The 26,519-nt window shown below is 42.7% G+C and overlaps 1 protein-coding gene across 1 annotated transcript; it reads right to left on the bottom strand.

Annotated features, from left to right (window-relative positions):
* Positions 1-26,519, bottom strand: LOC125994996 (histone-lysine N-methyltransferase PRDM9-like). Its single transcript, XM_049764549.1, has 4 exons — positions 26,478-26,519; positions 24,660-24,786; positions 15,278-15,358; positions 1-1,653 (listed from the first exon to the last, which is right to left on the bottom strand). The coding sequence occupies exons 1-4, from the start codon at positions 26,517-26,519 to the stop codon at positions 35-37; spliced, it is 1,869 nt and encodes a 622-aa protein (XP_049620506.1). The 3' UTR covers positions 1-34.

The raw sequence follows: 26,519 nt of genomic DNA, 5'->3' as shown, positions 1-26,519 counted from the left end.
ATATGGCTTCTTACTGAAGCCATGTCCACACTCCCTACACATATGGGGCTTCTCCCATGTGAATCCTCTGGTGTGTGATAAGATCTGAATTCCGACTGAAGCCGCGCCCACATTCCCTGCAAACATAAGGCTTCTCTCCTGTGTGAATCCTCTTATGTGTAATGAGATTTGACACTTGACTGAAGCTTCGTCCACACTCCCTGCAAACATAGGGCTTCTCCCCTGTGTGTGTCCTCTGGTGTATGATAAGACCTGAGGACTGACTGAAGCCTCGCCCACACTCCCTGCAAATATGGGCCTTCTCCCCCGTGTGTGTCCTCTGGTGAGTGAGGAGAGTTGAGCGCTGACTGAATCCTCGCCCACACTCCCTGCAAATATGGGGCTTCTCCCCTGTGTGTGTCCTCTGATGTGTGATGAGTTGTGACCTTGTAATGAAACCTCGCCCACACTCCCTACAAACATAGGGCTTCTCTCCTGTGTGTGTTCTCAAGTGTGTGATGAGATGTGACTTCACTCTGAAGTCTTGGCCACACTCCCTGCAAACATAGGGCTTCTCCCCTGTGTGTATCCTCTGATGTGTGATGAGAATTGACTGCTGACGGAAGCCTCGGCCACACTCCCTACAAACATGGGGCTTCTCTCCTGTGTGTGTTCTCTGGTGTGTGATGAGATGTGACCTCACACGGAAGCCTTGTCCACACACCTTGCAAACATGGGGCTTCTCCCCTGTGTGTGTCCTTTGGTGTATGATAAGACTTGACCTCTCACTGAAGTCTCGCCCACACTCACTGCAAACATGGGGCTTCTCCCCTGAATGTGTCTTCTGATGTCTGATCAGACCTGACTTCTGAGAGAAACCATGCCCACAGTCCTTGCAAACATAAGGCTTCTCTCCTGTGTGTGTCTTCCTATGTGTGATGAGACTTGACTTCTGACAGAAACCTCGTCCACACTCCCTACAAACATGGGGCTTCTCCCCTGTATGTGCCTTCTGGTGTGTGATAAGACCTGACTTTTGACTGAAGCCTCGCCCACACTGCCTGCAAACATAGGGCTTCTCTCCTGTGTGTGTCCTCTGGTGTTTGATGAGACCTGACCTCTGACTGAAGCTTCGCCCACACTCACTGCAAGTATGGGGCTTCTCCTGTGCTTGAGTGCTCTGGTGTGTGATGAGATTAGATTCACCACTGAAGCCATGACCAGGTCTTCTATACTTTTCACTTAAAATTGTTGGCATTCCTATGCCTGGAACTACTTTCCCTGTGTCCTTTGGAATTCCCTTTTGGTCTGCTTTCTTTTCCTTCTCCATTGAAATCTCATGTTTATTAAAGCTCCCTATTGGACTGTTACATAGGCTAGAAAAGGCTGTTGAAATTCTGTTTTGTCTAATCTTCTTAGACAAAGGCATGGAGCTTTCTTTGTGCTTTTGATTTTCAAATATGTCATCCCTTGGTTGGTCATTATATGGATCAGAATGTGGTTGCCATTGGTTCTTGTCACGTGGACTGAAACTCTCTGATTGAAGGTGCTTTCTTACAGATGTTCCGGGAAGGATCCGAGATGGGTGACAATGTCTCATGTGACGACAGAGAATTTTCTGATGGGAGAAGGCCAAAGAGCAGGAGGGACATAGATGGATTTCTGGCTTTGGTTCTGCTGAACAAGGGAGGTTTTGGTCAGAGTAGGTCAGAGTAGACAATAAGGCTGTCTCTACTATAGATTTATCTCTTGCTAAAGTCTGTTCTACTAGCTTTCCTCATTTTGCTGATAAAGCAAGATAAAACCTTCATGCTCCTAAATAGTCGGGAGGAATTTTGTCCAGTTGGATTTTGTGGTTATGCCCAAGAGTGCTCAGAGTTTATTCCTTGATTTGTGCTTTGGATAACAATTGGCAGGAATAAAGAACTGTACAGAATACTGCACTATGCTTCTGGCCCCAAACAGTGTTTTCTCATTTCATTTCTATTCGGAAATCTTGTAAATTTTAAAATTCTGTATCCAGAAACTTTTCTTCGTTTTTATTTCTGGAACATACCTCACAAGGCTCAGGGGTTACTCCCATTGTACGCAGCAAGTACTCTTTTTAGGCTTGGAAGACCATATAGGGTCCAGAAGATTGAACTTAGGTTGGTGCATGAAAAACAAACAACCCGGGGCCGGGCGGTGGCGCTGGAGGTAAGGTGCCTGCCTTGCCTGCGCTAGCCTAGGACGGACCGCGGTTCGATCCCCCAGCGTCCCATATGGTCCCCCAAGAAGCCAGGAGCAACTTCTGAGCACATAGCCAGGAGTAACCCCTGAGCGTCACAGGGTGTGGCCCAAAAACCAAAAAAAAAAAAAAAGAAAAACAAACAACCCACTATATTATTGCTTCAATCCTCTATCTTGGAACGTTTTTACATGAGATCTTAAGTGACCTTGCCATACATAGCACCATGAAATCATATTATTATTCTGTGATGTGGTTTGTAAGATATTTTACTCTACTAAGATGTAGTGACACTTGATTTCATGAGGTCAAAGCATCTTTAGTGACATTCTACAAGAGAAAAGGTATTGAGAAGGATAAGCTTATGGCTAGACATATTACATGTGAATAAATTTAAATTAGAGCCTTGCCATCTAAAAAGGCATATTTAGGGGCTAGAGACATAATACAAGGTTTATGCTGCATGCCTAGCTTGTAGCCAATCCCAGTTAAATCCATGACTTGTTTGTTTGTTTGTTGGTCACACCCGGCAGCGCTCAAGGGTTGCTCCTGGCTCTATGCTCAGAAATCGCTCCTGGCAGACTCGGGGGACCATTTGGGATGCCAGGATTCGAACCACCATCCTTCTGCATGCAAGGCAAATGCCTTACCTCCATGCTATCTCTCCAGCCCCAATCCATGACATTCTTTTTTTTTTTTTTTTTTTTTTTTTGTGGTTTTTGGGTCACACCCGGCAGTGCTCAGGGGTTATTCCTGGCTCCAGGCTCAGAAATTGCTCCTGGCAGGCACGGGAGGACCATACGGGACGCCGGGATTCGAACTGATGACCTCCTGCATGAGAGGCAAACACCTTACCTCCATGCTATCTCTCCGGCCCCAATCCATGACATTCTATCTAGTTCCCGAAGCACTGCCAGGAATGATCTCTGAGCACAAATTCAAGAGTAATGCCTGAGTATTAATAGTGGATAGCCCAACTTCTTTCTTCAAAAAGCCCAAAAGTTATAAAGCAGATTGATTATTCAAGTGACAATCCCTTAGGATTGACCCGAAAGCTATGTGGACCGATAGCACTGCTGGATGTGAGCCCTGTGAACACTACTTGACCTAGTAAACCCTACAACAATAAAACATGGCTAGTGAGCCAACACTGAATGTAAGATTTCCAGGCATGGCATGACCTCCCAACATCACAGGGAAACAACTGCAATCACTGCTTCTTGAGTACCCTCTAAGAACTAATTAGAACAACCCGTGTTGGCATGGATGCAGCGAGAATGGAATTCTCTTACACTGCTAGTAGAAAGTTATATATTCCAGACTTTTGGGGAAAAAAATATATATATGCTTCAAAAAAGTGGAAACAAAGCTCCCATATGATTCAGCAAAACTACTTCTAGTATACACAAAAAACAAGTACACCCTAGGAAGAAAAAATATAACAGTACAAATATGCCCTCTACACTTCTATGTTCATCACAGCACTATTTACAATAGCCAGAATCTGGAAACAACCCAGGTGCAGGACAACACATGTGTGGCAAAAGAAACTGTATCTACACAATGAAATACTATGGAGTCATTTGGAAAAATAAAGTCATGAATATGCTTATACATGAACTGGCAAGGAAATTATTATTCTTATATTATGTATCACAGGGAGAGAGATAAACATAGAACAGCTTCACTCATCTGTGGGATATAAGAAAAATAAAGGACTGTATGGTAATAGTATCCAGAGACAAAAATCAGAGGGACTGCTTGGAGGACCAGCCCATGATATACTTTACCACAATGACAGTGAGTACAGTTAAAGTACTAACTACAGTGATAATTAGCCTGACAGTTTTTTTTTTTTTTTTTTATGGTTTTTGGGTCACACCCAGCGTTGCTCAGGGGTTACTCCTGGCTGTCTGCTCAGAAATAGCTCCTGCCAGCCTCGGGGGACCATATGGGACACCGGGATTCAAACCAACCACCTTTGGTCCTGGATCGGCTGCTTGCAAGGCAAACACCGCTGTGCTATCTCTCCAGGCCCTTACCTGACAGTTTTAATGAGAGAAACAGAATCTCTGTCCCAGACAGGCAGGAATGGGCAGAGGGAATGGAGAACACTGGTAGCTGAAAAGTTGCACTGGTTAAGGTCAGTGTTACATTCTATAAAAAACCCAACTAAGAACATTTCTGCAATCATGATGCTGAAATAAATTAATTAAAATAATATATCCTAGCCAAAGAACCCTAGTAGCACAACGCCAAGGAAACACCACACTAAAAGCAGAACAATGGGAAACAATGCAGGGAAACACCATGCAAAGAGAATGCATATGGCAACTATGATGACCTGAAAAGTCCCAACCACTTATTTAAGCCTTTCAGATGAGTTTAGAGAAGAAATATGGAGGATGTTCATAGAACTCAAAGAAAGTATGGATGAGCTGAACATACCACAAGTAAGAATCAAGAGGATTTGAAATCCTCTTGAAATAGAAATCAGAGAACACCAAACAAATAAAAGACCTGAAAAACATGGTAGGCAAAATGAAAATCTCACTGGAAAGCCTCTCCAACAGAGTAATATCTACTGAGGACCAGATCAGTGAGTAGGAAGAGGAGATGCATAGCAAATCCATACAAAAGAGGAGACTGGAAAAGAACCTTAACACAAACAATCAAACAATGGAAAAATTCCTCAAAGAATGTAAACAGAAGAAAGTAGAAGTCATTAATAAACTCAACAGAAACAACCTAAGAATCCCTGTAGTCCCAGAGACCCAGGAAGCAAAACTCCAGGAAGAATTCAGTCAAGGACATCATTGCCAAGAAATTACTGGAGGGCCCGGAGAGATAGCACAGCGGTGTTTGCCTTGCAAGCAACCGATCCAGGACCAAAGGTGTTTGGTTCGAATCCCGGTGTCCCATATGGTCCCCCGTGCCTGCCAGGAGCTATTTCTGAGCAGACAGCCAGGAGTAACCCCTGAGCACTGCCGGGTGTGGCCCAAAAAAAAAAAAAAAAAAAGAAATTACTGGAGATAGAGTGCATGTAACCAAATCTTGCATGCTTGAAGAGTACCAGCTTAAAAGCCGCCTGAAGAAAAGCACCCCGGGCCCGGAGAGATAGCACAGGGGCATTTGCCTTGCAAGCAGCCGATCCAGGACCAAAGGTGGTTGGTTCGAATCCCGGTGTCCCATATGGTCCCACATGCCTGCCAGGAGCTATTTCTGAGCAGACAGCCAGGAGTAACCCCTGAGCACCACCGGGTGTGGCCCAAAAACCAAAAAGAAAAAGAAAAGCACCCCAAGAAATATTAGGGCCTGAATGATAGCACAGCAATAGGGTGTTTGCCTTGCATATGGCTGACCAGGACCTGATTCAATCTCTGGCATCACCCAAGCCAGGAGCGATTTATGAGCGCATAGCCAGGAGTAACTCCTGAGCATCACCAGGTGTGGCCAAAATAACTAAAAAACAAAATAAAACAAAACAGAAATGCACCTCAAGAAACATTCTAGTAACAATGATGAGTCCCACAGATAGAGACAGAACACTAAAAGCTGCAAGATCAAAAAGGGAAAATACATTCAAAGAAGCATCCTTAAGATTTACAGCAAATCTGTCACAAGAAACCCTCAAAGCCAGAAGGCACTGGGGGATATGGTGACAAAACTAAATAAAATTAATGCTTCACCTAGAATACTGTACCCAGTCTAACTCACATTCAGGTCTGAAGGATGTATACATAGCTTCATGGATAAACAGCCACTCATATTAAAAGAAAAACTGAAAAGTCTACTTTAAGGCAGAACAGACAAAGAGACACACCAAAGTCCTACATAAAGATAACACTAAAACCCATGACAATTATCTTTCTCAACTTCAATGAACTAAAACACCAGTTAAGAGACACAGAGTGGCAAATGCATAAAAAGCTGAATCCAACTTTCTGCTGTCTGTAAGAAACACAGGCAGAACTTCTGAATAGGCAGAACAAACATAGATTCAAAATTAAAGGTTAGAGGAAAATCTTCCAAGCAAAGAACGCATCTGTAAAAAAGCTGGAATGGGGGGCCGGGCGGTGGCGCTGGAGGTAAGGTGCCTGCCTTACCTGCGCTAGTCTAGGAGACGGACTGCGGTTCGATCCCCCGGCGTCCCATATGGTCCCCCAAGCCAGGAGCGACTTCTGAGCGCATAGCCAGGAGTAACCCCTGAGCGTCACCGGGTGTGGCCCAAAAACCAAAAAAAAAAAAAAAAGCTGGAATGGTCATATTAATATCAGATGACACAAACTTTAGACTTAGAAAAGATGGGGCCGGGCGGTGGCGCTAAAGGTAAAGTGCCTGCCTTGCCTGCGCTAGCCTTGGACGGACCGCGGTTCGATCCCCCGGTGTCCCATATGGTCCCCCAAGCCAGGAGCAACTTCTGAGCACATAGCCAGGAGTAACCCCTGAGCGTTACCGGGTGTGGTAAAAAAAAAAAAAAAGAAAAAAGAAAAAAGAAAAGTTATAAGGGACAAACATGGATATTTTCTAATAATTAACGATATATACAACAGGAAGAATCCACTCCTAAATATATATGCACGCAATTGCCACAACATACAGCATAGATGTCTCCATCTTAGGGGAAGCACACACCAGATGTGTCTATTGGCTTTCCTTGTGCAGTGCTTGATATTCTCCCAAGAAATATTTTAGCCAGCAGGCCCGTTGGAGGAAGTTAATCATAACCACTCCGTGAATCACTGGCTTATTTCTGTTATGTGACGGCGGTAACATTAAATCTCTTTTCTTATCATTTGGCTTTGTCTCTCTTGCAAAACTACAGACCAAAATTCAGCCTCAGTCTATGTGCAGTCAGAAAAATTTCAGTACCAAAGGCTGCCAAAGTTCCCCGCTGGCTAAGTATATTTGCAACTCAAAGACAAGTCGAGCCAGTTACCTGCAACCTGTTTTTCTGTGTTCAGCTTTTAGGTAGTAAACACACAGCTCCTATCTTCCTTGCATTTTACTATTCTGGCAGGCTGCAAAACTGTAACAAAACCAATTTCTCTTTCTTTGTTATAAAAACATACTTGCTAAACCAGAACACCCCATTATGCACTTCCTCATTTTTTAGTTGGGGATTCTTTTCATCTGTATCGCCTAGTTTTTGATATGTATATTCTAGGGCCTGCTATAATTGTCTTCCTTCTCCTAAGATTCCCTGCCCTTTGTTTTCATGAAAAAACCTGGCATACCAGAGTGTGCTTAAAATTCTTCAGCCCGAGAAGTAAAATTGTCTCATGTCTATTGCAGACGTGGGTCCCCATACAATGTATTTTGTGTGGTCTCATTTCATATTTCATTTCGACCACTTGTGTTACTCATTTTCCTCTCATGAAGGATTTTCATCCTTACCAGAGATGCTGAGATGCAAGATGCCTGCAGCACCCAATGGCCGACCAGGAATATATTTAATACAATTGTTAACAAATCTAAAAGACATCAATGGCAACACAATGATAGTGGGAAACCTCAATAGGTCAACTAGGCTAAAAGTCAACAAGAATATACTAGCTCTGAAAAGAGAAATAAAAGAAGGTGGGCTTGAACCTAGACTAAAACAGGATATACATTCTCCAATGCACCTTGGTCAATCTCCAGGATAGACATACTAGCCCATAAAACATACCTCCATAAGATCAAGAAGAAATTGTACAGAAATTCTTAGATCACAATGCACTGAAATTAGAAGCCAACTACAAAGGAACACAGAAGAAAAAGTTTAAAAACTGAAAATTTAAACAGCTCACTACTGAAAAAATGAGTGAAGATATGAAATCAAAGAAATGAAATAAAATAGGAAATCAAAAGATTTCCTGAACATAATTATCAGAATTTATGAAACACAGCAAAAGCACTAATAAGAGGAAAATGTATAGATTTGCAAGCACACATTAAGGAAGAAGGGGCCTACATGAATAGCTTAATGACACAGCTTATAAAATTAGAAAAGGATCAACAAAGGGAACCAAAAATAGGTAGGCAGAAGAAAGTAACACAGCTTACAGCATAAATCAATGAAGTGGAAATCCCGAAAACATTCGAAAGATCAATGAAAGCAAAAGTTGGTTCCTTGAAAATAATAGATAAACCACTAGCAAAATATTCACAATGAAGAGAGAGAAACTCAATAAACTGGATTGGAAATAAACAGAGAGGAGATCACTACAGATACTGAGAGATTCAGGGGGTAATCAGAGACTTTGAGAAACACTATGCCACAAATCAGAAGACCCTGAAAAAAGGCTAAATTCTTGAATTTTTACAATCTTCCGTGGTTGAATCAGGATCATCTAGTCCAATGATGGCTAACCTTTTTGAGCCTGAGTGCCCAACTGCCGCACAAAACCAAAGAATTTCCTCAAAAGTGCCAGCACATCAATTAAACCTTAATAACAAGATTTTAATATCTAAAAACTATGCAGCACGTGCCGCATATCTTAATTGCGGACCTTCCCACATGCGAGGTGCAAGGCATTCGTGTGTCACCGCTGGCACACATGCCATAGGTTCGCCATCGTGGATATATCCTATCTAAACAGACACATCACTCTTCAGAAAATTAAAAAGGTAATCAAGTCTTCCCAAACACTAAAGCCCAGGCCCAGATAAATCACTAATAAATTCATTCACCTTTCAAGAGGAACTACCATATAGACTCAGGTATAAGCCGACACGAGTATAAGACCACACAATTTTACCCTAAAAACTGGGAAACTTAGTGACTCGAGTATAAGCTGAGATGAAAAAATGCAGCAGCCATTGGTACATTTCAAAAAGAAAAATATATATCCAAAACAATTACAATAATTGAGGAATCAGTAGGTTAAAAGCTTTATGATATTTATTGCTGGGAAAAACTGTAGACTAGAAAAAATAACTTTAAATTTTTCAATAAAGTGCAGAAAACTGTACCTTAAAAGGTAATCAAGCTAAATCACAGACGTTAAAAACTTTCAAAACTGGATTCCTCCTCCAGTTCATCTGTATATCCAAAATGAGCTTCAGTTTTATCTGATGTGAGGGTATTTAGAAACATTCACAAGCCTTTACTGTCTCAAATGATTTATTCACTTCATTAAATTTGCCATTGAGTACTATGAGTTACTTCAGTGGCATACAGCTCAGTTCAGCCGCCTACCTCTTCAGTGCACACGCACTGAATCAAATAACCTGTACAACCTGAGTATAAGTCAAGTCTGTGCTGGAAAAACCGGCTTATACTTGAGTATACACGTTACTACCAATCCTTTTCAGGCTCTTTCAGGAAATTAAAGAAACAGAAACACACTCATGTAGATTTTATGAAGATAACATCATCCTAATACCGAACCTAACAGATATAACACAAAAAAAGAAAACTACAGACCAAAATTCCAGATGAACACAGATACAAATCTTCAACAAAATCCTGGCAAACAGGATCGAATGCCTCATCAAAAAGATCATACACCATGACCAAGTAGGATTCATCCCAGGAATGCAAGGTGGTTTAATATGCACAAATCAATCAGCATAATATACTATATCAACAAAAGGAAAAATAAAAACCATATGATCATATCAATAGATGCAGAGAAAGCATTCGATAAGATCCAACACTCATTCATGATAAAAACTATCAACAAGATGAAAATGGAAGGAACTCAATAGACTCAAGGCCATTTACTCCGTCAATGGCAAATATTAGTCTCAATGGAGATAATCTAAAAGTCTTCCCATTAAAATCTGGCACAAGACAGGGCTGCCTCCTCTCACCACTCCTATTCAACATGGTACTGAACTATTTGCCAAAGCAATTAGGCAAGAAAAAGAACAGGGGCCAGAGCAATAGCACAGCAATAAGGCGTTTTGACATGCATGCACCAGCACAGGACAAATCTGGTTTGAATCATGGCATCCCATATGATCCCCCAAGCCCCTCAGGAGTGGCCTCTGAGTGCAGAGCCAGGAGTAATCCTTGAGCATGCCTGTGTGACCAAAACAAAAAACAAACAACAACAACAAATACATATATAACAAAGGCATCCAGATAGGAAAGGAAAAAGTCAGGCTGTCACTGTTTGTAGATGACATAATACTATCTGTAGAAAACTCTAAAACTGGGGCCGGGCGGTGGCGCTGGAGGTAAGGTGCCTGCCTTACCTGCGCTAGCCTAGGAGATGGACCGCGGTTCGATCCCCCGGCGTCCCATATGGTCCCCCAAGCCAGGAGCGACTTCTGAGCGCATAGCCAGGAGTAACCCCTGAGCGTTACCGGGTGTGGCCCAAAAACCAAAAAAAAAAAAAAAAAAAAAAAAAGAAAACTCTAAAACTACCAAAAACTTCTAAGAATAATAGATTCATATAGCAAAGAGGCAGGTTACAAAATTAACATGCAAAAACCAATAGCCTACTTATACACAAATGATAGAAAAGAAATGAACATTCAAGAAACAATCCCATTCACATTTTGCCACACAAACTCAAATACCTAGAAGTCAACTTTAACTAAGGAGGTGAAGGACCTATACAAAGAAAACTACAAAATACTGCTTCAAGAAATAAAAGAGGAAACAAGGAAATGGAGACACATACCCTGTTCATATATTGGAAGGATTAACATCATTAAAATGGCAATACTCCCCAAAGCATTGTAAAGATTTAATGCCATTCCTCGAATGATACTCCTGACATTCTTCAGAGAAGTGGATCAAACACATCTGAAATTCATTTGGAACAATAAACATCCACAAATAGCTAAAGCAACCCTGAGGAAAAACAGAATGGGAGGCATCACTTTCTCCAACTTTAAATTGTACTACAAAGCAATACTCATTAAAACAGCATTTTATTGGAATAAAGACAAACCCTCAGATCAGTGCAATAGACTTGAGTATTCACTTTTTTTTTTTTTTTTTTGGTTTTTGGGCCACACCCGGCGGTGCTCAGGGGTTACTCCTGGCTATCTGCTCAGAAATAGCTCCTGGCAGGCACGGGGGACCATATGGGACACCGGGATTCGAACCAACCACCTTTGGTCCTGGATCGGCTGCTTGCAAGGCAAACGCCGCTGTGCTATCTCTCCGGGCCCAGACTTGAGTATTCAGAAAATGTTCCCCAGACATGAAATCAATTAATCTTTGATACAGGGGCAAAAAATGCAAAATGGATCAAGGAAACTCTCTACAACAAGTGGTGTTGGGACAACTGATCACCACATGCAAAAACATGAACTCGGAACTCCACCTAACTATGCTCAAAGGTCAAATCCAAATGAATTAAAGAGCTTGATATCAGACCTGGAACCATAAAGTATATAGAACAATATGTAGGTAAAACACTCTATGACATTGAGATTAAAGGCATCTTCAAGGCGTAACAGCAATCTCCAAACAAGTGGAAACTGAGAAAAGCAGATGGGACCATATTAAGCTGAGAAGCTTCTGCTCTTCAATGACAATAGTAAGGATAATACAAAGGCCACTCACAGAATGGGATAAACTATTCACTCATTACACATCAGATAGGGAATAATACCTAAGATATTCAAGGTACTGACAAATCTTAACAAGGAAAAAAAACCTGGGGCCTGAGAGATAGCATGAAGGTAAGGTATTTGCCTTGCATGCAGAAGGATGGTGGTTTGAATCCGGCATCCCATATGGTCCCCCGAGCCTGCCAGGATCGATTTCTGAGCTTAGAGCCAGGAGCAACTCATGAGCACTGCCTGGTGTGACCCAAAAACAAAAAACAAAACAAAAAAAACACCAACAAAATTCTAACCCCTCAAAAAATGAGGAGAAGAAATGAACAATTTGGGGCCAGAGAGGTGGCGCTAGAGGTAAGGTGTCTGCCTTGCAAGCGCTAGTCAAGGAAGGACCGTGGTTCAATCCCCCGGCGTCCATATGGTCCCCCCAAGCCAGGGGCAATTTCTGAGCATTTAGCCAGGAGTAACCCCTGAGCATCAAACGGGTGTGGCCAAAAAAACAAAAACAAAAAAAAAGAAATGAACAATTTCTCAAAGAAAAATACAAAAGGCCAGGGCCGGGTAGGTGGCGCTAGAGATAAGGTGTCTGCCTTGCAAGCGGTAGCCTAGGAAAGACCGCGGTTCGATCCCCTGGCGTCCCATATGGTCCCCCCAAGCCAGGGGCAATTTCTGAGTGCTCAGGAGTAACCCCTGAGCATCAAACATGTGTGGCCCGGAAAAAGAAAAAAAGGAAAAAAAAGAAAAATACAAAAGGCCAAAAGGCAAATGAAAAAATGATTCACAACACTAATCACCAGGGAGATGCAAATCAAAACAACAATGAGGTACTATCTCACATCACAGAGATTGGCACACATCACAAAGAACAATCAGTGCTGGCAGGGATGTGGGGAGAAAGGAACCCTCATTCACTGCTGGGGAGAATGCCGTTTAATCCAGCCCTTATAAAAAAACAATATTTAGATTTTTCAAAAAACTGGAAATTGAGCTCCCATATGAACCAGCTATACTACTCCTAGAGATATAGCCCAGGAACACAAAAATTCAATACAAAAATCCTTCCTCATGCCTATATCCATTGCAGCGCTATTTACAATAACCAGAATCTGGAAACATCAAGATGCTCTTCAACAGATGAATGGCTAAAGAACCCATGACACATGTACACAATAGAATATTATGTAGCTAGCTGTCAGGAGATATTAAGTCATGAAATTTTCCTATACATAGATGTAAATGAAATCTATTGTGCTGAGTGAAATAAGTCAGAGGGAGAGATACACACAGAATAGTCTCACTCATCTATGGGCTTTAAGAAAAATAAGACAGTGTAATAATTCCCAGAGATGAGGGCCAGAAGGACTGGCTCAAGATATGAAGCTCCCCAAAAAGAGTGGTGAGTCCTGTTAGAGAAATAACTACACTGACAACTATTATGGCAATGATAGTGAGTGAGGAAATAGAATGCCTGTCATGAATACAGGCAAGGGGTAGGAGAGGAGCGGAATTTGGGGGGACTGGTGGTCAGAATGTTACACTGGTGAAGGGGGGGTGTTCCGTTTTATAACGAAAACCCAACTCCAAACATATTTATAATCATGGTGCTTAAATAAAGATATTTAAAAATAATAATAAAAAATATATTATTTGGGAGGGAGGGCACAGTATTCTTTCCCACCGGAAAAAAATAATTAAAATAAAATAATTAGTTAAATAAAACCTGGTTGAATGTGGTAACCTGGATGGCATGAAATACACATTATTTTCACGTACTATATCAGCTGATAGAAAATGCAAGAAGTAGGGAGGATCATGGTGAGTAGCTTAGTAAAATCCACATTAACTTTGTGCTGGGCTTACACATCAATGGTTTGAAACTACTGACAAAAAGTTTTTCTGGGTGGTCAAGAGATAAAGCAAAGCAGGGAGGGTGTTTGCCTTGCAAGTGGCTGACCCAAGGCCAATTCCTGGCAACCCACAATGTCCCCAACCCTAACCCTAATCCTAACCCTAACCCTACCAGAAGTGATTTTTGAAGAATGGGGCCAGGAATAACCCCAAGGACCATCACTGAGTACTTGTTATCCTGTATGGCAGCGAAAGACCATATAGGGTCCAGAGGACTGAACTTGCTTTGGTATATGAAACACAAACACCATACCCACTGTACTATTGCTTCAACTTGCTATCCTGGAAATTTATGACAGAAGATCTTAAGTGACCTTTGCATATACAGCACCATGAAATCATTACTCTGTGATGTGGTTTCTAAAGATATTCTACACTAAAAAAATTTGGGGGGGGGGGGTTTCTTTTTTTTTTTGGTTTTTGGGCCACACCCGGTGGTGCTCAGGGTTTACTCCTGGCTGTCTGCTCAGAAATAGCTCCTGGCAGGCACGGGGGACCATATGGGACACCGGGATTCAAACCAACCACCTTTGGTCCTGGATCGGCTGCTTGCAAGGCAAACACCGCTGTGCTATCTCTCCGAGCCCTAAAAAAATTTTTTTTAAACCTGCTAAGATGTAGTGATACTTGATTTCATGAGGTCAAAACATCCTTAGTGACATCATACAAGGAAAAAGGTATTAATATAGTTAGGATGTATCTACCTTGCAGTTTTACCAATGGAAGGAAAGGATTATGGTTAGAAAGATTATATATGAGTAAGTTTAAATTTGAGTCTTGCCATCTAAAAGGCATATTTATGGGCCAGAGACATAGTACAAGGTTTACAGTGCATGCCTAGCTTGTGGCGAATTCCAGATCAAACCCTGACTTTCTATCTGGCTCACCAAGCACTGCCAGGAGTGATCCCTCAGCACAAATCCTTGAGTGTGCTTGGCTTGCAAGTGGCTGGCCCAAGTTCAATTCCTGGCATCCCATAATGTCGCCCCAAAGACCACCAGAAGTGATTCCTGTAGAACGGGGTCAGAAATATTCGCAAGTGGGGCGAAGAGATAGCATGGAGGAAAGGTGTTTGCCTTGCATGCAGAAGGTAGGTGGTTTGATTCCCAGCATCCCATATGGTCCCCTGAGCTTGCCAGGAGTGATTTCTGAGCTAAGAACCAGGATTAACCCCTGAGCACTGCCTGGCGTGATCCAAAAACGAAACAAAAAAAAAAAAATATCCGCAAGTACCATCAATGAGATAACCTCAAATAAAAGGAGAGAAAAGAAAATGACTTTATTGGGGAATTCAAAAATCCCACAATGATCCAAGGGCAAAGGCCAGAGTAAAGGAAAAGGGCTGAGGGGACTGAGAAGGGCATTCCAACATGGGGCTCTGAAGCCATCCTGAGAGCATAGTGAGTGATAGCTCAGAATCTCAGGATCTGTTTGAAACACACAGAGAGAGGGAACAAGAAAGGGCAAAGGCAAGACAGCAAAGCTCCAGATCATTCTGGGACTCAGGCTCAAGAGCAGTCAATGGGAGCAGGAGAGGCCCTGCAATCCAATCTGGGTGACCAATGTCCATGCCCCCGGCCCACATCTCACAAGTGCCTACAATGTTCCACATCTTAGCAGGCCCTGAGCCCAGGGGTCTTTTCCCACACTCACCTGCAAACACGCCTCTCGGCAGCCTCCCAAGGAATTCTCCTTCTATCCAGGAGATCAGCTCTGGCTTCACTCCACAATAGCCTGCGAAGGATGAATTATGGGTTAGAAACAATGAAGGGGATAGCAGCCCATGCATGAGTCTAGGTCTCTAATAAAAACGACCAAATCACAGACCAGATGAAAACAGAATCTCTGCTTTCCATATGCACACTGGTTATTGCAGACTGAATAGGCTGAAATGAAAGATTCTGAGGGGTCTGGATAATACAGTGGGGAGATGGGGGAGCAATAGAACAGCACTGGCCTTTTACATGGCTGACCTGCATTTGACCTCGGCAACCTCTATAGCTCTCTGAATCCCTCAGAGACTGAGCATGAGTGAAGAGAAAGGAGTAAATCAAAGTACTGCCAAAGCCCAATGGTGTCTTAAAAAGAGGAGGCTAGCAGTCAGTGTGAGAGCACAGTGGTAGGGCATTTGCCATGCACACAGCCAACCTGGGTTTGATCCTTGGTATCCCATACGATCCCTTAAACCTGGTAGGACTGGTTTCTGTGCACAAAGCCAGGAGTAACCCCTGAACGCCACCGGGTATGGCTAAGAAACAAAACAAAACAAAACAAAACAGAAAAAGGCTGGAGACTGCTGGTACTGATCCCCTGCTGTCCTGTGCCCTATTTCAGGTCTATGTGTGGATGGAGACAGGAACCCTCTGGTCCCTCCCATCAACCCTCCTTTTCTCAATTCACTTGCATGCTAGTGCATCTGTGCAAAGACATTTCAATTTATATATTTCAGGAAGATTGGACCAAGCAATTCTTTCTCTTAGAAAATGTATAGTTGGGGCTGGAGAGATAGCACAGCAGTAAGGCATTTGCCTTAGAAGCACAAGGACGGTGGTTCAAATCCTGGCACCCCATATGGTCCCCCGAGCCTGCCAGGAGTGATTTCTGAGTGTAGAGCCAGGAGTAAACTCTGAGCACTGCTGGGTGTGACCCAAAAACCAAAACCAAAAAAAAAGTACAGTCAAAACCCAGTTGAACAAACCTATTAATTAGTTAACAATATGTTTATCTTATACAGATAACCTTGCCTCATTAGAAAAAACAACCTCTAATGTAGATAATACTCTAGTCAACCTCTAAAAGAACAGTTCAATGGATCACTTTCTTAAACACCCTGAAAGGGAAAGAAAATTAAGGAAGACACCTGCAGTTGGGGATATGGAGAGTAAACCTGGCAAATTTCCAAGTCCACCAAAACACCTGATTATAGATGAGAACCTAAAATAATGCTTACTCTTTTGGCACCAGAAATCAAGGAGTCACGATCCAGCAGACTTAAAAAATGTATAGATGAGGCCGGAGTGGTGGTACAGCGGTAGGGTTACCTTGCTAGCGAATGGCCTAGGACTGACTGCAGTTCAAGTCCGTCAGCAACGCATATGGTCTCCCAAGCCTGACTTGGATCTACACTGGGCCTTTCATTCTCAGAAAGCTAAATACACATTCTTCTCAAGTGCACATGGAACCTTCTCTAGGATAGACCACATTTTAGGACACTCTAACAGATCAAAACGACACAAGATCAAGACTGATTTGAGAGGCCAGAGAGATAGCATAGAGGTAAGGCGTTTGCCTTGCATACAGAAGGTTGGTGGTTCGAAACCCAGAATCCCATATGGTCCCCTGAGCCTGCCAGGAGCAATTTCTGACCGTAGAGCCAGGAGTAACCCTTGAGCGCTGCTGGGTATGACACACACAGAAAAAAAAACCTGGTTGGAGGGGCCAGAGTGGTGGCACAAGCGGTAAGGCGTCTGCCTGGCATGTGCTAGCCTAGCATGGACCACAGTTAAATCCCCTGGAGTCCCATATGGTCCCCCAAGCCAGGAGCAATCTCTGAGCACATAGCCAGGAATAACCCCTGAGCGTCACATGGTGTGGCCCAAAAACAAAAACAAAAACGCCCAACTGATTGTAAAAAGAAGGGGCAGAGAAAATCTAACACCTAGAAAAGGAACAACAGGCTGTTCAACAGCAACTGGATCAAAGAAGGGAGGGAGGGAAGGAGGGAGGGAGGGAGGGAGGAGGAAGGAAGGAAGGAAGGAAGGAAGGAAGGAAGGAAGGAAGGAAGGAAGGAAGGAAGGAAGGAAGGAAGGAAGGAAGGAAGGAAGGAAGGAAGGAAGGAAGGATTCCTTCAGACAAATGATAATCGAGAAGAAAAAAATTGCAAAAAAACTATGGGACCCAATAAAAGCAGTAATTAGGGGGAAACTCAGAGCAATACAAGTCTACAATAGGAAAGAAAAAGATAAAATTAACAACCTAAAGGCACACCTTAAATATCTGGGAAACTAACAGCAAAGAAACCCAAACACAGCAGAAAATAATATAAACTATAGCAGAAATAAATAAGGAAACAAAGAAAACAATACAAAGAATTGATGAGACCAGGATTGTTTTTATGGGAAAAAATGAAGAAGATAGTCAAATTGCTGGAAAGAATCAAAAGGATAAAAAAGGGAAAATACTCAAACTGGATCAGAAATGAAAGGGGGACAGATTACAACAGAACCCCCATAAATACAAGATATCATGAGAGCTTATTGTGAGTAATTATACTCTGTTACCTAGAAAACTTAGAAGAAATGAACAGATTCTGTAAACATATCATCTACCAATACAGAATGAGGAGGAATTAGAAGCCTAAACAGGCCAATCACAAGTAAGAAAAGTCAAACTGTAATTAAGACTCTAAGAATAAAAGTCCAGGACCAGACAGGTTGATGGGTGAATTTTAGCATTTCACAGGAAACTCTCAAGGCCAGAAGATAGTGGCAGGATATTGTGACAAGACTGAATGAAATGGATATCTCACCTAGAATACTGCACTCAGCCCAGCCCACATTCAGATTTGACGGAAGGATACTTAACTTCATGGATAAGCAACAGCTCAGAAACTTCACAGATGCAAAACGACCCTTAAAGGAAAAACTGAAAGGACTACCTTAAGACAAGACTGACCAACAAACACACCAAACTTATACACAAAGATGACATTAAATCCTATGTCAATGGACTAAATGCACCAATTAAGAGACACAGAGTGGGGCCCAGAGAGATAACACAGCTGCATTTGCCTTGCAAGCAGCCGATCCAGGACCAAAGGTGGTTGGTTTGAATCCCAGTGTCCCATATGGTCCCCCGTGCCTGCCAGGAGCTATTTCTGAGCAGACAGCCAGGAGTAACCCCTGAGCAATGCCGGGTGTGGCCCAAAAACAAAAAAAAAAAAAAAAAGAGAGAGACACAGAGTGGCAAAATGGATCAAAAAGATGAATCCAACCTTTTATTGCCTACAAGAAACACAGCTGAATAGTCAGAACAAACATAGACTAAAAATTAAAGGCTGGAGGAAAATCATCCAAGCAAACAACACCCTTAAAAAAGCTGGGGTGGGGCCCGGAGAGATAGCACAGCGGCATTTGCCTTGCAAGCGGCCGATCCAGGACCAAAGGTGGTTGGTTCGAATCCCGGTGTCCCATATGGTCCCCCGTGCCTGCCAGGAGCTATTTCTGAGCAGACAGCCAGGAGGAACCCCTGAGCATCGCCGGGTGTGGCCCCCCCCCAAAAAAAAGCTGGGGTGGCCATATTAATATCTGATGGCACCAACTTTAGACTCAGAAAAGTTGTAAGGGACAAAGATGGACACTTGCTACTAATTTTGGGATATGTGCAACAGGAAGAAATCACACTACTAAACATATACACACCCAATGAGAGACCAGCAAATTATCTAATGAAATTATTGACAAATTTGAAAGAGAACATCAATAATAACACAATAATTGTAGGAGACCTCAACATGGCCCTGTCAACATTTGATAGGTCAACCAGACTGAAACCCAACAAAAATATACTAGCCCTGAAAAGAGAAATGGAAGAAAGAGGACTAGTAGATATAGATTTAGGACACTCCATCACCAGAAACCTGAATATACATTCTTCTCAAATGTACATGGGCCATTTTCCAGCATAGACTACATGCTGTCAAATAAAACATACCTCCATAAAACCAAGAGAATAGAAATTTTGCAGGCTACCTTCACTGACCACAAGGCTCTGAAATTAGATCTAAAACACAAAGGGACACAGAAGAAAACCTTTAACAACTGGAAATAAACAGTCTACTACTGAATAACCAATGGGTCCGAGAGGAAATCAAAGAGAAAATCAAAACTTCCCTGAAAACAAATGACAATGAAGATACAAACTATCAAAATGTATGGGACACAGCAAAAGCATACTGAGAGGAAAATTTATAGCTTTGCAAGCACATATCATTAAGGAAGAAGGAGAATACTTGAACAGCTTAATGATGAAGCTTATAGAATAAGAAAACCATCAACAAAAGAAACCAAAAGTAGAGAGACAGAAGGAACTAACAAACCTTAGAGGAGAAATCAATGAAGTGGAAACCCAAAAAACAATCCGAAAGATCAACGAAAGTAGAATCTGGTCTTAAAAAAATAAACAAGATTGATAGACTATTGGCAAAACTCACAAAGAGAGAGAGAGAAACTTGATAACCCGTATTAGAAACGAACAGGGGGAGATCACTACAAATATTGCAGAGATACAAAGAGTAATCAGAGACTACTTTGAGAAACTCTATGCCACTAAACATGAGAACATGGAAAAAATGCGTTCTTGGACTCTTATAACCTTCCACAGTTGAAAAAGGAGGATGTAGCATATCTGAACACCCCCATCACTATTGAGGAAATTAAAACAGTAATCAAATGTCTGCCCCAAAACAAAAGTCAAGGCCTAGATGGATTAACTAATGAATTCTTTCAAATCTCTCAAGAGGAACCAATCCTAGCCAGGGTCTTTCATGAAACTAAAAAACCTATAACACTTCCAAACAGCTTTTATGAAGCCAACATCACCTTGATATCAAAACCAGACAGAGATGCTGTCAAAAAAAGAAAATTATAGACCAATATCCCTAATGAACACAGATGCAAAGATCCTCAACAAAATCCTGGCAAATAGGATCCAATGTCTCATCAAGAAGATCATTCACTAATATCAAGTAGGTTTCATCCCAGGAATGCAAGGATGGTTTAACATCCGTAAATCTATCAACATAATACACAACATCAACAACAATAAAAATAAAAATCACATGATCACATCAATAGATGCAGAGAAAGCTTTTGATAAGGTCTAACACCCATTCTTGAAAAACTCTCAACAAGATGGGAATGAAAGGAACCTTTCTCAACCTAGTCAAGGCCATCTATCACAAGACAATGGCAATTATCCTCAATGGAGAAAAACTAATAGCCTTCCCACTAAATTCTGGTACAAGACAAGGCTGTCCACTCTCACCACTTCTCTTCAACATAGTACTGGAAATACTTGCTATAGCAATTAGGCAAGAAAGAGATATCAAGGGAATCCAGATAGGAAAGGAGGAAATCAAGCTCTCACTGTTTGCAGATGACATGATATTTTACTTAGAAAACCCTAAAGCAGGGGTCTCAAACTCACAGCCTGCAGGCCGCAAAAGGCCCTCCGTACAACATTTTGTGGCTCTTCCAGAGTGAAGGCGCAACTGGTAAGGCCTTGCATGTGCTTGTTAGCTCGAACCGCGGTTAGATCCCCTGGAGTCCCATATGGTACCCCAAGCCAGGAGCAATGTCTTTGAGCACATAGCCAGGTGTAACCCCTGAGCGTCACAGGGTGTGGCCCAAGAACAAAAACAGAAAAAGACTGATTGCCATTACGTTGTGGTAGATTGCCTTGACTAGATTGAGAAAGGTTCCTTTCATTCCCATCTTGCTGAGAGTTTTTATCAAGAATGGGTGTTGGACCTTATCAAATGCTTTTCCTATGACTAATAATGTGATCGTGTAATTTTTATTTTTCTTGTTGTGTTGTACGGAAGGCCCCAAAAGACCCTCGGGCCTTGAGTTGGAGACCCCTGGTCTTAATGGTAGTTGTCTTGAACACCGTTGACTCCATCCAAGAAACCGTAAGAAGAAAACAAACTGCGTCAGAAGAAAACACAAAAGCACATATTCCCTTCTATTCATCAAAAAGAACTGCAGCAATGGAGATAGCTGTTTAGATTGAGCAGATGTTCAATCAATTGCTCTTTATAAAGGGCTATCATAATGTATAAATGCTTTTCCCCACAGAAAGAGGGGCACAATGCATTTGGAAGTCATGGACCCCTACTACAGTGTTCACTATACGACTGTTTTTGTGTCTTAATTTTACTATGTCTATAATAATTCTTGAATCTTTTTGCTCAGAGTGGTTCTTGGACATATAGATTGGTAGCTCTAGTTATGCATGACAGTGCTAGATTAGTCTCCAAATACAGTGCTCATTATGTCCTGAAAATATTCTATTCCTTTTCCATTTGATTATACCTGCCCAACCTGATCTAATGTTTATGTCCACATATACCAATGCAATAGGCAACTACTGCCAGACTCGCTACACTGCTCATTCACTGAGTATGTTATTGCAATTTATTTTCAATTCAAGCTAGTTTACTATTATATTGATGTCCACGTTTTCAGTTTGCTTTCAGGAAATTAACCTGGATGCTCAAGCACTCATTACCATGTAATTTAGCATTGTAGTCTTCTTTTTATTTTTGTCTGTTTTGTACCTCTCAGGGGTTACTCCTGGCTCTGCACTCAGAAGTCACTACTGGAAGGCTCGGGGGATGATATGGGCTGTTGGAATTCAAACTGGGTCCACTCTGAAGGCTCCGTGCAAGGCAAGCACCTTATTTCCATCACTCCAGCCCCAGCCCTGTAGACCTCTATGCAGAATCTAACCTGAAACCCTTTCAACAAAGTTAACCCTCACCAATGGTGATTTACCTAGGAATTTGAAAACCTTTCCATCTGACCTATCAGCTTGATATTTTTTAAGTGCTCTGACCAGTTCCACATGGGTCAGTGTTTCAACTGTAACCTGTGGATCAATCTTCATTGTCTACTTCTCTGTATTGTACGTAATGTCTATCAATAATGTAATAGTCGTTCCGTGTTATATATAATCTTTCCTTTTTCCCTCCCTCTGCTTACCACTTTACAAATTCTTTTGTACTTTCACCCCTGATCTCTTATTTCTTCCTTTTCACCCTCAGTTCTTAACTCCTCAGGACCCAGAACACTACCCTCCCAAACTGGCTGCCAGTCTCCCAACAAAGTGAAAGGAATGCCTCCAACCCCACCTTGCCTCGGCCCAGGAAGAAGCTGCCACCTCTGCTGCTGCAGATTTGCTCTCTGTGACCACTTTTCTCCCACCAACCTTTGCTTTACTCACTACTGGATTCACCGTTTGTGAGACTCTCAGCTTGAGAACATTTCCTGATCTCTGGCTGCTGTGAGTTATTTTTCAGACTCCAAAAGACCATGTTGCAGGCTTAAGCTGTGCTCCAGATTTTATTCCCATCAAACAAGATTATTTTAATACTTAAAGAAGATATGGATGCTTCCTTTGAATATTTCATTACATGCATATATTTAATAGATATAACTTTATGGTGTATTTCATTATGTAGTAATGTAGATGCAGTTTTCCCCATCCCATTTTAAATTTGTTTAAGAGAAAAGTCTAGTAAGTAAGTGTCTCTTGGGTTGTGAGTTCATGTTAGTTCAGGTTATAGGGATTGCTTAGCTTGTTATTTTTACACACACACCCCCATGCACCAGTAGCATCATGTGTCATTGTTCTTTTTTGCATAGACACATTAAAATGGAAAAATCTTGGGTACAGAAAGTTCATATCTAATAGGGATAGGGACTCCTAAATTATATTGCAGGGGGCCCTTTCACCCTGAACATTTGTCAGATTTATCTCAGTGAGTTGGCAGGCTTTAGTTGGTAGTACATTGGCCACCCCTCCACCCCACCGCGAACCCTGGATCCCATCCTTGGAATTGTTTTCTGTTCCACTACCAGGAATCAAACCTCTTTTTTTTTTTTTTTTTTTTTTTTTGGTTTTTGGGCCACACCCGGCGTTGTTCAGGGGTTACTCCTGGCTGTCTGCTCAGAAATAGCTCCTGGCAGGCACGGGAGACCATATGGAATACCTGGATTCGCTTCAAGCCAACCACCTTTGGTCCTGATTGGCTGCTTGCAAGGCAAACGCCACTGTGCTATCTCTCCGGGCCCAGGAATCAAACTTCTAATGCTGAAGGCCCTAATGATGCCCTGGCACCAACTTACACCAGGGCGGGTTTAGAGGACACCCTGAAGACTGGGAAACAGCAACTACTCAATTTCAAGATGGGTTTCCCTGCCTCACCACCTAATGGTGAGATGAAACCAAGAGATGCTCTGTGACACCCTCCCTATGACATAAGATCTGTGCAAAAACCAAAATATCTAATTACAGAAGCATGACTGCAACAAATGTGACTGAAGGGACTTTTCCTGGAACCATGAGGAAGGACTTTGGGGTTAGACACTGGGTGATATTATGGTAGGTATGACATGTGTCATGGACAGTTAACAATGATTCAATCCCGAAAATCCATATACTTTCCAACAAGCCCCACCAGAAGGGAATCTTGGGTGCAGACCTTGCGGATAAGCTCTTGGACTGCCTGTATAATCCACATAAAAAAAAATATATATATATATATATATAAAGTGACACTGTCCCTGGCTGGCCAGGGACAGAATGTAATGAATTGGGGAACATGCTCTGTCTGCATACAGAAAGATCAGATATATTGGGACAATATAATGTCTCAAGAAGCACTGAAGTTACCCCAGGATCTGCTGAGTGGCACTATTGAAATCATAAAAATAAATGAAGAAAAAAAAATAGATTTTGCAGTCAGTCATGAAAACTGAAGCAATGGTAGAGAAGGGCACAAGTAACCACAAGCAAGGCCAACCAAGAAATGCTTGCTAGTACCCCAGATGATACCCGAAACCCATTAGAAGTGACCCTTAAATTCAGAGTTCATAATAAGTTCTGAGCACACCTAGGTGTGGGTAAGAGCTCTCAGTACATGACATCACTTCACTTTGGGCCAAACATATAGTGATCAAGACCGACTCCTGACTCTGTAGTTGAGGAGAAAACCTGGCAGGCTTAGTAACTAAACCAGGTATCAAATCCAATTTGGCTCAGATATGGCAAACTCCTGACAAAATTTAGGACTGTTTAATCTGACCACTCAAAAGACATTTAAAAATATAAAGGCTGAACTCATCTGAGGAATAAAGTCAGGGGCTGGGGAGTCAGACATCATGTCTTCAGTTGAACCGAGATCCCTGCCTGATCCCAGCACATCCCCACCCCGGGATATAGCCCACAGCAGTAGCTGTCCAGAAACTCTCACCTACTGCCCGAAGGTGCTCGTAGGTCTCCAGCATCACGTCTCTGTAGAGCTTCCTCTGAGAGGTGTCCAGACATGGCCACTCCTCAAGGGAGAAGCTCACGGCCACGTCAGGGAAGGTCACCATGTCCTGAGCACACAAAGAGGAGATCAATGCCAAGGCAAACCCAGAGCCCTGGGAAGAGGACAGGACCAGCCAGCCCCCCATCCCACCAAGGGTCCTAGAAGGACTCAGGGCCTCTTCCTTCTGTCCTCCTGAGCACCTAGTCTCCATATCCCACTGCATGGGCACGCAGAGGGGAAGGTCCCCAGACAACATGCTAGAATGCCAGATCAGCTAATGTGATATGAGGACAGTAATCTAGAAGATTAGATTAGAGGTGCTCCTTTGCACAGAGATCACCCAGTGCAATTCTTGCACTAGATTCACTGAGCACTGACAACAGAGCCAGAAAAAGATGAAAAATCAACTCTGGGAATGACCCAAATGCTAAAAACATAGTAGCCCCTTCTGCTCCCAGAGCCCATCTCTGCCCAGGAGAAAAGAGGCAAGAAGGTAAATGCAGGATCCATCAAGTGAATCAAACCTCTGCTCCGGGCTATAAGCACTCACAGTTCACTCCCAAACAAATCCCTCCTGGTACAGGTCAAAATGACCAGACACCCAGCAACTATGGCTTCCAGAAAAATCCTTTGCTCCTGCTTCCCAATCAGAACTGCCAGTCATGGGACTGCAGACAGGGAGGCTTTAAAAGTGCAAGAGGTTTATTGAGGAGAAATGTGGATGCAGGGAGGACGCGAGATTCTGTAGAGAGAAGGACAAGAGCTGAGCTGCATGCCCTGGAACAGAAGCAACAGAGCTGGGGAGGATACAGACAGGGCCAACACGAGGTTAATCCTAGGCTAGTGTCCCATAATGTTGCCTGGAGTGAACCCTCTGTGTGTAGAGTCAAGAAAAGTCGGGCCCGGAGAGATAGCACAGCAGCGTTTTCCTTGCAAGCAGCCGATCCAGGACCTAAGGTGGTTGGTTCGAATCCCGGGGGACCATATGGTGTCCCATATGGCCTCCCGTGCCTGCCAGGAGCTATTTCTGAGCAGACAGCCAGGAGTCACCCCTGAGCACTGCCGGGTGTGGCCCAAAAACCAAAAACCAAAAAAAAAAAGTCCCTGAGTACCGTCAATGTGGCACAAAAGTAAATACAAAACAAAACAAGCGGCCTGGAGAGATAGCACGCACAACGGTGTTTGCCTTGCAAGCAGCCAATCCAGGACCAAAGGTGGTTGGTTCGAATCCCGGGGGACCATATGGTGTCCCCGTGCCTGCCAGGAGCTATTTCTAAGCAGACAGCCAGGAATAACCCCTGAGCACTGCCGGGGGGTGGCCCAAAAACCAAAAACCAAAAAAAAAACAAAAAACAAAAAAAAAAAACCAAGCAGGCACAGCCTAACACAATGCACCCAAAACTAAAACCAAATGAAAATACACATGTACGAAAAGAATTTGATGTGTTCTTTCAGGTACGCAGAAAACATTTGAGCAGGAGCTCAGAGAGAGAGAGAGACCTCAGACATCAGCCTGGCATCTAGGACAGAGCAAAATACAAAAGAACTTCGTGCTGGACCAACAAGACAATGTGGTGTGTGCTGGCCTCGGATGGGGCTGTCACAGTCTGAATCGCAGACACCCCATAGGATCCCCTAGTCCAGAAAGTATGATTCCAGAATGTAGAGCCAGGAGAATCCCCTTCCAGTTGTGGTGCCGGAAGCTAGAAATCAATCGAATTTGTTTATTTACTTACTTATTTATTTATTCCTGCCCACCTGAGGAATGATTACTACAATCAGGGTCTCATCCAGGTCCAT

Source organism: Suncus etruscus, chromosome 17 (genome assembly GCF_024139225.1).
Source record: "Suncus etruscus isolate mSunEtr1 chromosome 17, mSunEtr1.pri.cur, whole genome shotgun sequence".
Classification (NCBI taxonomy): Eukaryota; Metazoa; Chordata; class Mammalia; order Eulipotyphla; family Soricidae; genus Suncus; species Suncus etruscus.
Note: the sequence above shows the minus strand (reverse complement) of the source record. Positions and strands in the feature narration are given on the sequence as shown.

Excerpts from the sequence above, each read along its gene's own strand:
- LOC125994996 (XM_049764549.1), bottom strand. The coding sequence starts at position 26,519 with ATGGACCTGGATGAGACCCTGATTGTAGTAATCATTCCTCAG. Across the intron at positions 24,787-26,477 it reads TTGTAGTAATCATTCCTCAG|GACATGGTGACCTTCCCTGA; the intron begins GTGGGCAGGAAT and ends TTGTGTGCTCAG. Across the intron at positions 1,654-15,277 it reads GCCGAGAGGCGTGTTTGCAG|AACCAAAGCCAGAAATCCAT; the intron begins GTGAGTGTGGGA and ends CTTGTTCAGCAG.